Here is a 12,447-nt window from a genome sequence, read left to right on the forward strand (position 1 = left end):
ATGACGAGCTAACTGAGTACACACCACTACCCACTGGTAGCATGTGTAGTACATACTCACCACTAGCTGCCAGTTACTTGCGCAGTGAGTAGTCACTACTATCCATCGGTAGCAGGTGTAGTGTATACTTACCACTCCCAGCCAGAGATAGACACAGTGACAACTCACCATTAGCCTTTGGTAGCAAGTGTAGTGCATAATCACTACCCATCAGTGGTAGGGACAGTGAGAATCCACTGTCAAGCATCAGTGGCAGGATTGGTGAATTGTCACCACTACCTGTGAGTGGTAGGCACAGAGAGCACTCACCTCTAGACATTAGTAGCATGTGTAGTACATACCCACCTTTGTTGGTGGCACACCTCTTCATCACTGCCTCCTAATGGGAGGCACAGCGCCTACTCTACGCTAGCCACCAGTGGCATGCACAGCAATCATTATCACCACTGACTCCAAGTGACAAGAATAGTGAATCATCACCCACACCTCTTAATGGCAGGCTGAGTGAGTACTCACCACTAGTCATCGGTGGGCTGAAGCTCTAATTAAGTAAATAATTATGAGGGTGGCTGTGCAAGATCAGGATGGTCTGATGCTTCGTAAGATATAGTCCAAAGATATAGTCCAAAGATAATAAACAAATCTGCACGAACCTCATGATTTTATTGAAAATATGATCCTTACTTGAAGGAAAAAGTAATTTGTTCGGCAATTAGAACCTAGCATCACCAAAATATTCAAAGTAAAATTTTGCAAGAGGACTAACATAATGTCCGCCTGTGAAGGAGACCCAAGAAAAGGCTGAATACAAATAAGTCAACAGTCTGACATAGAGTCTGCCCCCAAAGAAATAAGCCAAAAGACTAAGAACCTCATTTACGAGACGTGGCGCATAGCTGCGTCAAAGCAGCCATGCGCCATTTCTCAGTGCGCCCTCCTTGCGACACCAATGATGCGTCATATTTACAATATGACGCTTAATGTTGCAAGGAAGGACAGATACGGCAGTATAACTGACGTATCTGTGAGCGCAAAAAGTGGTGCATTGCTGGAGTTGTGTCAGAAGTGTGACGCAACTCCAGCAATGTTCCTTTCACATGGAGCAAGCCCCATGTGAAAGGGCCTGCGTCACCTTTACGCCTGCCATGAGGCTGGCGTAAGGTTTTGACTCATTGGCGTCCTAGAAGTGGTGCAGCGAAATCTCATAGAGTTCGCTGTGTCACTCCTACGACCCATTCTTGCGGGGGAACGCCCACACTGCATACATTATACCTGGTGCAGGTATAATGTAGCGCAGGGGTTTACGAAGTGACGCATCCAGCTAGAAGCGTCACTTCATAAATATGGCGCAACATGGTGCATTTTTTATGCCACTGTTGTGTCACAAAAAGTGACGCAGGGGCTCATAAATAATCCCCTAAGTATAATCCAAATAGTCAGACTGACATAGAGTCTGCTCAGTTAGAAAGCTAAGGAATATCTGGGTTTGTTCCACAATAACACAGCTTTTATGCTTTTATAATGTTTCAGGATACAGATGCCATACCTCTTTCATGATATGATATGGCATACCAGGGATGAGCTATGAATGTTTCAAACACATACACCAATAAATTGTCCTACTTCCTAATGCATGTTATTGGTTAGGTTATGCATAAATAACTAACAAAATACATTGATAATTTATGTAACACAGAAATACAATGGATTGTTCAGCTAATGAATGGCACAACAGGAAACCTTTGAAAGCTACATTATAAAGAAACATCATAAACAACTTTTCCTGAGAGAACTCAAATATTACATTACAGAGGCCACAGATGAGGCTTCCTTTCCTATGATTTTCTAGTGGAAAAACCTACAAGCATAGAGAGAGAGAGAAAGGCTCACTCACATAAAATAATGAGCGAAAGGCTCACTCACATAAAATAATGAGCGAAAGGCTCACTCACATAAAATAAAGAAAGAAAGGCACACTCACATAAAATAAAGAGAGAAAGGATCCCTCACATAAAATAAAGAGAGAAAGGCTCCCTCACATAAAATAAAGCGAAAGGCTCACTCACATAAAATAAAGTGAGAAAGGCTCTCTCACATAAAATAAAGTGAGAAAGGCTCTCTCACATAAAATAAAGAGTGAAAGGCTCACTCACATAAAATGAAGAGAGAAAGGCTCACTCCCTTAAAATAAAGACAGAAAGGCTCTCTCACATAAAATAAAGAGAAAGGCTCACTCACATAAAATAAAGAGAGAAAGGCTCACTCACATAAAATAAAGACAGAACGGCTCTCTCACATAAAATAAAGAGAGAAGGGCTCTCTCACATAAAATAAAGGGAGAAAGGCTCACTCACGTAAAATAAAGAGCCAAAGGCTCACTCATGAAATAAAGAGCGAAAGGCTCACTCACATAAAATAAACAGTGAAAGGCTCACTCACATAAAATAAAGTGAGAAAGGCTCACTCACATAAAATAAAGAGAGAAATCCTCACTCACATAAAAATAAAGAGTGAAAGGCTCACTCACGTAAAATAAAGTGAGAAAGGCTCACTCACATAAAATAACGAGTGAAAGGCTCACTCATGAAATAAAGAGAAATGCTCTCTCACATAAAATAAAGACAGAAAGGCTCTCACATAAAATAAAGAGAAAGGCTCACTCGCATAAAATAAAGTGAGAAAGGCTCACTCACATAAAATAAAGAGAGAAATCCTCACTCACATAAAATAAAGAGTGAAAAGCTCACTCACATAAAATAAAGTGATAAAGGCTCAATCACATAAAATAAAGAGTGAAAGGCTCACTTACATAAAATAAAGTGAAAAAGGCTCACTCACATAAAATAAAGAGCAAAAGGCTCACTCACATAAAATAAAGACAGAAAGGCTCTCTCACATAAAATAAAGAGAAAGGCTCACTCACATAAAATAAAGTGAGAAAGGCTCACTCACACAAAATAAAGAGAGAAATCCTCACTCACATTAAATAAAGAGTGAAAGGCTCGCTCATATAAAATAAAGAGAGAAAGGCTTACTCACATAAAATAAAGTGAGAAAGGCTCACTCATAAAATAAAGTGAGAAAGGCTCTCTCACATGAATAAAAAATGAAAGGCTCTCTCACATAAAATGAAGAGCGAAAGGCTCACTCATAAAATGAAGAGTGAAAGGCTCACTCACATAAAATAAAGAGCGAAAGGCTCACTCACATAAGATAAAGTGAGAAAGGCTCACTCACATAAAATAAAGAGTGACAGGCTCACACACATAAAATAGAGAAAGGCTCACTCACATAAAGAGTAAAAGGCTCACTCATATAAAATAAAGAGTGAAAGGCTCACTCATATGAAATAAAGAGTGAAAGGCTCATTCACATAAAATAGAGCGAAAGGCTCACTCACCTAAAATAAAGCGAGAAATGCGAGCTCACATAAAGAGTGAAAGGCTCACTCATATAAAATAAAGAGTGAAAGGCTTACTCATATGAAATAAAGAGTGAAAGGCTCACTCACATAAAATAAAGAGAGAAAAGCTCACTCATATAAAATAAACGTGCACTAATATTCTGCAAATATGAATGCCTGTCAATGCGTCTGACTGCGGTCTGGTCATGCTCATGGAATCACGTTTAAATAAGGAATTATTTTCTAACATATAAAAACTTGTCCGCAGTTGTAGAGCATACTCACCATGAGCCACCCCTGGCAGGCACAGTGAGTAGACTCCATCACCTATCGTAGGTGTATCACATACTCACCATTAGCCAGCAGCGACAAGAACAATGAGTACTCACCACTTGTAATCAGTGGCAGGTGTAGTGTGTACTCACCACGAGCCATCAGTAGCAATCACAGTGAATACCCACCATCAGTGGCCGAAAAAGTGGTCCTTAACAGAAGCTGTCCCTGGCAGGTGTAGTGAGTACTCACCCCTTGCCACTGGTAGCAAGGTGTCTAACACAGCTATGCCTAAATAATTTGAAATGTGTCTAATGATGGCCAGACAGTGTGCATAATCACCACTTGGGAGCAGGTGTAGGGCATACTCACTACTAACCTTCAGTGGTGGCAGAGCTAGTCACCCACAAGCTACCAATGAGATACCCAATTAATACTTACCACTAGATGCTTGTGACAGTAGCTACAAGTACTCACCACTTTCCTACGCGAAGAGTGGTTGGTTCTGTTGGACTTCACCAGCAGGGTGCACAGCTTCACGTCCTCAGGGTGGGTGCATCGATTCTGGAGGGGGGTAAATAAAAGGAAATGAAAGAGGTGAGATTTCGGTAAAGAGACAAAGGGAAAAAGAAAGTAAAGGAGATGAAGAGCGTAAAGGAGGGTGTGACTACAATAGCTCCGGCTCACAGGTGGTTTTAGGGACGAGTTAGTAGGACAAATGTAGGTACTGACCCTAAAAGACAGGTAGAAACTCAAGTTTTTTTTAAATGAAAACTTTTGCATTGCTGCGACAAAACAGCGATGCAAGTTTTCACTGCACCCTCCTTGCGACATGATGGATGCGCCGTATTTATTGTACAGCGCTCAATGTCGAGAGGAAAGAGAGATATGTCAGGAACCACACCGTATCTGTTGCCGCAAAAGTCATGCATTGCTGGAGTTGTGTCTAAAGCATGACACAACTCTAGCAATGCAGGGGGGAGTGCTGTCTTTAATGCGCTGTGTAACCGCAGGCGTAAGGTTTTGACACAGGCGTAAGGTTTTGACGCAATGACGCAATGGCAGAGGCCCACTGAAATCTTATAGATTTTGCTGCACTGCTTCTACGAGCCTTTGATGCGAGGGAACGCTCACCCTGAATATATTATACCTGGCGCAGGTATTATGTGGCGCAGCGTATTACAAAGTGACGCATCCTCCTAGATTCGTCACTTGGTAAATATAGCGCAATGTGGCACTTTGTTTATGCCGCGACTGCGTCACAAAAAGTGACGCATCGGCGGTGCAAAAGTGTCTGACGTCACGCTGAATGGGAAGGGAGAATCTTCTTAATCGTGTGTGTGTGGGGGGGTGATAAATGCTGCAGACAATCCACTGGTGGCATTTCCTACACCACACTGTGCCTTGACATGCCCTGGGGCGAGGGTGGGGGGGGGGGGGAGAGGAGTGGTTGCCATGAACTCAGCCCTTTTCTCACAGAGTGCAGAATTTGTGGCCACTGCCCAACTTTGTCTCAAGGCCTGTATGTGAATATTTCCAACCAGTACATCAGCAGTGGGACATGTATGGGCTCAGCCCCCAGGGTCAGTCGTGTCTCATCCTTTGTTGTAGCATTCAGAAGGGGTCAGATCTTTGTAGGGTCAATCCTATGAAGTCACTCTTTGTGACGTCAGCCCTTTCTGGGATCTTTGTGGGGTCATCCCTAAAGGTTCAGCCCTTTGTGATGTCATCCCTATGGCTTGAGCCTTTGTAGGGTCAGCCTTTTGTAGAGTCAATGCTATGGGGTGAGCCTCTGTAGGGTCATACCTTTCTGGGGTCAATCCTATGCCTTGACCCTTTGTAAGGTCAGCCATTTGTAGGGTCAACCCAAAGGGGCGAGGCTTTGTAGGATCTGCCATTTGTGTGCCGTTTGTGGGAATATCCCATGGAGTCAGCTCTTTGTGGGCTCTGTCCTTCGGACTCAGATTTTTTCCCGCTCTGCGTGGTCAACCTTTTTAGGGTCAGCCAGTCCTACGGAGGAGATAGAGATATAGGATACATGCAGGGCTTTAAGTGGGCCGGGTTTCACTGGGTCTGAGCACCAGCAGTTTTTTAACGGGGACCAAAAAACGGGTCTCTATCGGGCTCTGTTTTGTGCCCTGGCACAGGCAGTCCTGCAGTGACAGCAGGTACATCAATGTGCGCTGCTCACTTCTCACTGGTGGAGACGTCACGGCATGACGTCATGCCAGGTGGGTGTTGAGGGGGAGGGGAAATCCTTTAAAGAGAGTCATTTCTCTCTGGATTTTCCTTCTCTTTTTGAAACTCAGGAGCAGCAATATTTTCGTGGTATCACCAGGGCTTTAAGTGCTAGTTTTTTATATACAAGTTATAGGTTGCTTATTTATTTTATGCAACTAACAATTATTGATAAAGCCAATAGTCCTGGCTTGTTGTAGGTGTGATGTTACTTGTTGTATCATATATCTGGATGCAATGACAAAAACAACAAAATACAAGTCGGGCGGCACACTATGATAAACCCAGATTTTTGGCTTACGTGTTTTTAAGCCACGCCCTTATTTACACTGGCCACGCCCCTTTGAGAGACCCTCCCTCCCCCCTGTTTTTCTTCCCACTTAAAGCCCTGGATACATGTTTCAAATAAACATGAGCTGTGGGTTCACAGAGAGAAACGGGGGTGCTCCTACGACCTCGGAGAGCAGTGGTTTCAGCTCAATAGGTGTTTTGCAGGCCCATGTCAGAAGGCTGACGCCAGCCCTTGCCGCACCTGGGATGGCTGCCCACCGGGGGTCGGTGGATGCCCGGCATCTGTCCCTCTCGTGTATAGCGGAGGGACTCGGAACAGTAGCTGCCGAGGCGCTCGGCCGCCGAGAGACGCCCAGAAAGACTTTCATCTCTGGTGGTCCATGTTCTGGGTGGGGGAGGGGTGTGGATACAGAGTGAGAAACGAGGAGAAGAGGTGTTAAACAAAGGCAGCCGGGATTCAAAGGGAGATGAGGGGAGGGCGGGAAGGTGAACAGAGCCCGAATCTGTTCTTAGCAAGACATACCAGGAAGAGATAGAGAGGGCGGAAAAAGAGGGAGAGGAGAAGAGGAAAAAGAGAGAAAGGAAACCGGGGAAGAGTGCGAGGGAAGGAGGGAAAAGAGAGAGTGAAAGTCAGGGAGAGAATGAGGAGGAGAGAAGAAAGCTGATCGGTGGAGTGAGCCGAGAAGACAAAGGAATAAGCAGGAAATGAAGGGACCAGAACAATTTTGTCAGCTCGATAACCCGATAACTTCACAGCCATGCTAGCTCATTGACTCGAAAACTCGGCGCTTTCCCGCCGGTATTTTGCAAGCAGCCTATGCCACGTTTCTTCCCAGCTTTCATTAAGTAAATATTCAACATTCGTATTCTGATGAATTTGCCGAAGACATTTAAAAGGACACCGAATGTAAGTATTTTGAACTCTCCCAGGGAGCTGAATAGACAAAAAACATACCGAGGTCAGGGTGAGGGGGAGAACCGATCACCTCTCACTGCGAATTAACTGCATTTGGGTGTTTCCGTATCCACTGTGGCTCGTTGAATCTGTGGCGTCTGCAATTTTCACGCGTTAAGGCATAATGAGCGCGTGCTGGAGTGGAAGAGGATGCATTGTTGAATGTCACCTGGAGGTGACCCGCATCTGTTCTTCCTCCCTGTTGTCGCTATGGAAATGCATTGTCAAGGAGACAATGCTGCGGCATCCTTTGTCTTCAACATATGTTGGAGGTGACACTCAGGTACCAGTGTATACGCGGAAATTGTACTCATTTGGAATTTCATGGCTAAAAAAGTGCTACCAGGCCTGCCAAGGGTGGCCGTGTCTAGGCACCTTCTTACATAAAGACCTGGACAGACTCTAGTTTTAAACTAGTTTAGTAGGTAATGTGGCCCTCTAGCTTCACCCCCAGGCCTCTTTGAACAAAAGCGCCGCTTTGTCTCCACCACGTCTACTGATGACTGTTCCTCACCTTTACTATCATTTCCATAAAATGCATATCACCTTCAAGCTCCTCACCCACGCACACAAAGCACTTTACAACGCCGGACCAGCCTACCTGAACAGCAGACTCCGCTCCCCCACCCGCCAGCTCCGCTCCGCCAGCCTCACCCTTGGAGCTGTCCCCCGCATCCAACGAACGACCTCCGGCGGCGGATCCTTCTCCTACCTCGACGCCAAGACCTGGAACACCCTCCCTACCCACATACGACAGACCCAAGACCTACTCGCCTTCAGAAGACTCCTCAAGACCTGGCTCTTCGAGTAGTAGCGGCACCCCCTGTAACAAAGTGGATAACCACACCAGTAGTAGTTAAGTAGGAGGTATTTAATACAACCTCATCCAACAGCCAAGGAATCTCAACTGTCTTATCAAGAATGCAGAGGGAAGGGAACATAGGGGAACCAAGGTTCCACGCTGGACATTCCAGCCATGGAACAAGTGACATCATTACACTTCTTCCTCTTGACATATAAATAAGTAACAACGTAACTGAAACCAATTAAACATAATCACGCAAGTGCAAAGGCCACCTGCGAACTCTCACACTCCTGTGAGAACCAGCAGACTGCTGAACAGGAACAGAAGAGAGATCTCGAGAAGAGGACCTGTCATAAAAGGAAGAATCACAACCAGCAAAATGAGAGAGGCGACTGTGATTCCATATACGACCATCCTCTGTCTTAACAGCATTTTTGAAAAGTTTTACAATGGTTCTTGGAGCAGAGAACTTCGACCAATTTTGACATCCAACAGGTGCTTTTATCTTAACTTTCTCCCCAACTTTAAAATTCATAACCTTTGCAGATTTTTTCTTGTCAACATACACTTTCCTCCTCAATTGCAAAGATAATTCTTTATCTCTCCAAGCCGCAACATCATTGTTTTTAACACCTTTGTCAGTCACCATCCATGCCGGACACAAACAAGTGTTGGGAGCCCTCCCCTTGAAAAGTTCAAACTGTGTTTTCCCTGTGGAAGAATGCGGGGTGAACCTATAAGCGGTTATCCGGTTCTGTAACTCACTTCTCCAATCCAAACAATTAACCTTTGCTAACTGAAAACACTCCTTGAGAGTCCTGTTAAGTCTCTCCAAAGCACCATTCGCCTCAGGGTGGTATAATGAAATTTTCTTATGAACACCACACTTGACAAGATAATCCTCCATAACACCTGAACAAAACTGAGGACCATTGTCTGAAAGAATAGAGTTGGGAAAACTCTCTCTTTTGAACACAGAATCAAGAAAGGAAATCACGGACTGACTTGTGACCTCCCTTACCAAACTTACCTCCACCCACCGGGAATATAGATCTAACAAAACCAACATGTAGGGAGTCTGTCTTTCACCATGCAAAGGACCCACTATATCGATTGCCAGCTCGTCCCAGGGAGATTTAGGCAATCTTCTACAAACCATGGGTGGGCTTCTTGTCTTAAGCACTTTATCACTGATCTGACATGGGGTACACTCCCTTACAACACGTTCCACCTTTATGTCCAAACCCGGCCACCAAAAATTCTGACGTATTCGTTCTTTTGTCTTAGAAATACCCATATGTCCTTCATGGGCCATGTCCACAATAACCTTCCTTAGATTCAAAGGCGGAATCAATCTGGTTCCCCTCATAAGTAAACCATCAACAACAGCCAATTCATTCGCCACCAGAGACCATGGTTTGTTGAGGGAAGAAGACTTATTCTGATGCAAAAGGCTGATAACACCCAACATTTCATCATCCTTTGCCAACTCAACCTTCCACTCATCTTCCTTCACAGCTCCCAGAGTAACATCACAAACAAACACTTAACTCTGAATCAAAATCTAATTGCTCACCAACATCCTGACCGCCAACCTCACCTACAACACTCACCAATCTGGACAAGCAATCCGCAGAGACGTTACTCTTACCAGGAATGTACTCAAACCTAAAATCATACTCCTGCAAGGAGATTACCCACCGTCTTATCCTGGAGGAAATGGAATCTAAACCCTTCCTTTCAAATATTTCCTTTAGGGGTTTGTGATCAGATCTGACTGTAAAAGATGAACCCCACACAAACTTCCTGAATTTGTTTACCGGCCAGAATATTGCTAAGGCTTCTTTTTCGATGACCGAATAACTTAGTTCAGCCCCTTTCAAACACCTAGAAGCACACGCAATCAACTCTTCACGACCCTTCCTTACCTGAATCAACAGAGAACCCAAACCTTTATTGCTCGCATCAGTCACAATGAAAGTGGGATTCCCAGGTACAAATGCCTGTAAGTTAGGTGCATTCCTAAGATCAGACTTTACTTGTTTGAACTTCACACTGCATTCTTGTGACCACACAAACTCCACATTTTTACACAATAGCTTCCTCAAATGTACAGTCTTATCGGCAAAATTTCTCACAAACTTATTATAGAACTCCGCCATTCCCAAAAACGAGGAGACTTCTTCTTTAGATGAAGGTTCTTCTAACATTTCGATTGTGTCAACCAACTCTCTCTTAGGACTAATACCCAGTCTTGAAATGTGATGGCCCAAGTAATCAAGTTCTGTGACACCAAATTTACATTTACTTCTGCGTAACGTCAGGCCCGCATCCAACATTCTCTTCAATACTTACCCAGCACTCAGGGACCTCTCCCTCGCCTGAGACACTCCCGCGCAGCTGAGGCAGACGCTGCAGCAGCCCTAGGATCCCTCGCTCGCCGCCTTCGGCGAGCCGCTCCCCCGGCCACGCCCACTCTTTCTGGCCACGCCCACCTGGGCCTCAAATAGGAGCTGATTACAAGCTCAACCAGTCGGATTTCTCCTCTGCCTTCCGCGGGAGCCATATTCTAGCCCTGACTTTTTAAAAATTACTTGTTTTGTACAGCGCTCGCTTGGCGCTTTTTAACTAAACTTACCCAGCACTCAGGGACCTCTCCCTCGCCTGAGACACTCCCGCGCAGCTGAGGCAGACGCTGCAGCGGCCCTAGGATCCCTCGCTCGCCGCCTTCGGCGAGCCGCTCCCCCGGCCACGCCCACTCTTTCTGGCCACGCCCACCTGGGCCTCAAATAGGAGCTGATTACAAGCTCAACCAGTCGGATTTCTCCCCTGCCTTCCGCGGGAGCCATATTCTAGCCCTGACTTTTTAAAAATTACTTGTTTTGTACAGCGCTCGCTTGGCGCTTTTTAACTAAACTTACCCAGCACTCAGGGACCTCTCCCTCGCCTGAGACACTCCCGCGCAGCTGAGGCAGACGCTGCAGCAGCCCTAGGATCCCTCGCTCGCCGCCTTTGGCGAGCCGCTCCCCCGGCCACGCCCACTCTTTCCGGCCACGCCCACCTGGGCCTCAAATAGGAGCTGATTACAAGTTCAACCAGTCGGATTTCTCCACTGCCTTCCGCGGGAGCCATATTCTAGCCCTGACTTTTTAAAAATTACTTGTTTTGTACAGCGCTCGCTTGGCGCTTTTTAACTAAACTTACCCAGCTCTCAGGGACCTCTCCCTCGCCTGAGACACTCCCGCGCAGCTGAGGCAGACGCTGCAGCGGCCCTAGGATCCCTCGCTCGCCGCCTTCGGCGAGCCGCTCCCCCGGCCACGCCCACTCTTTCTGGCCACGCCCACCTGGGCCTCAAATAGGAGCTGATTACAAGCTCAACCAGTCGGATTTCTCCCCTGCCTTCCGCGGGAGCCATATTCTAGCTCTGACTTTTTAAAAATTACTTGTTTTGTACAGCGCTCGCTTGGCGCTTTTTAACTAAACTTACCCAGCACTCAGGGACCTCTCCCTCGCCTGAGACACTCCCGCGCAGCTGAGGCAGAAGCTGCAGCGGCCCTAGGATCCCTCGCTCGCCGCCTTCGGCGAGCCGCTCCCCCGGCCACGCCCACTCTTTCTGGCCACGCCCTCAACGGCCCTACAAAGCATGTGCCTCCCCCATCCGCGCAGCGGACGGGCGCAGCGGGCGCGCCTAAGGCAAGCCCGTCTGCGCCCGTCCGCGACCGGCCGGGCCCAGGGCCCCGAGATGCTGCCCTTTTTATGACTTACTCCCCCGCCTCACTCAGAAACCTCCAGCGGCACCCCTGTGCTCTCTCATCCACAACTTGGGACCGCTTGATGTCTCTCGGCATCGCGGCTGACTTGCCTTCCCCCAGACTCACTCTGGTACCCGTGCCTGCCCCTGCCCAGCCCGAGACTCGCATCCGCATACTGTATCTCAACACACGGTCTCTTCCCCAACACCACGCTGACATCTTCCTCTTGTTAACGGCCGAGAACCCAGATATTCTGCTGCTCACTGAGACCTGGCTGTCTGATCTCTCCCTCCCTGACATCCTGGCTGCCCTACCCCCTAACTACTACATGCTTAACACCAACCGGCCGCCGCGGCGGCGGGGTTGCGGCAATCATTCGTAAAGGCTTACCTTTCATCACGTCTTCGTCATTATGCCTTCCCGACGTCGAGAATCTCGTGATCAGCCTGCCAACCGAAGCTGGCGCCTTGACCCTCATTGTCCTATATCGTCCCCCCACTCCCATGCCCTTGTTCCCCGCCGCTCTTTGTGAGCAGCTCTCTGCCTTAATGACTTCCTCAGCCCGTGTTGCCATGTTCGGTGATTTTAACTACTGGTTTAACCACGCTGATGCCAGCCCCCACGCTATTGAATTGTTCGAGGCGCTTCTCAGCCTCAACCTGACGCAGCATGTTACCTCCCCTACTCACACCGGGGGTAACATCCTAGACCACATCTGGACACAGGGGGT

General features: G+C 46.9%; 1 protein-coding gene across 1 annotated transcript in view; it reads right to left on the bottom strand.

The window, feature by feature from the left end:
* LOC144770809 (D(2)-like dopamine receptor) overlaps positions 1-12,447 on the bottom strand; it is a 160,269-nt gene that overhangs the window by 37,875 nt on the left and 109,947 nt on the right. The window contains exon 5 of the mRNA XM_078655576.1: positions 4,154-4,240. Coding sequence (XP_078511702.1) covers positions 4,154-4,240 — 87 coding nt within the window. The remainder of the gene's footprint in view (positions 1-4,153; positions 4,241-12,447) is intronic.

Source organism: Lissotriton helveticus, chromosome 7, assembly GCF_964261635.1.
Source record: "Lissotriton helveticus chromosome 7, aLisHel1.1, whole genome shotgun sequence".
Taxonomy (NCBI): Eukaryota; Metazoa; Chordata; class Amphibia; order Caudata; family Salamandridae; genus Lissotriton; species Lissotriton helveticus.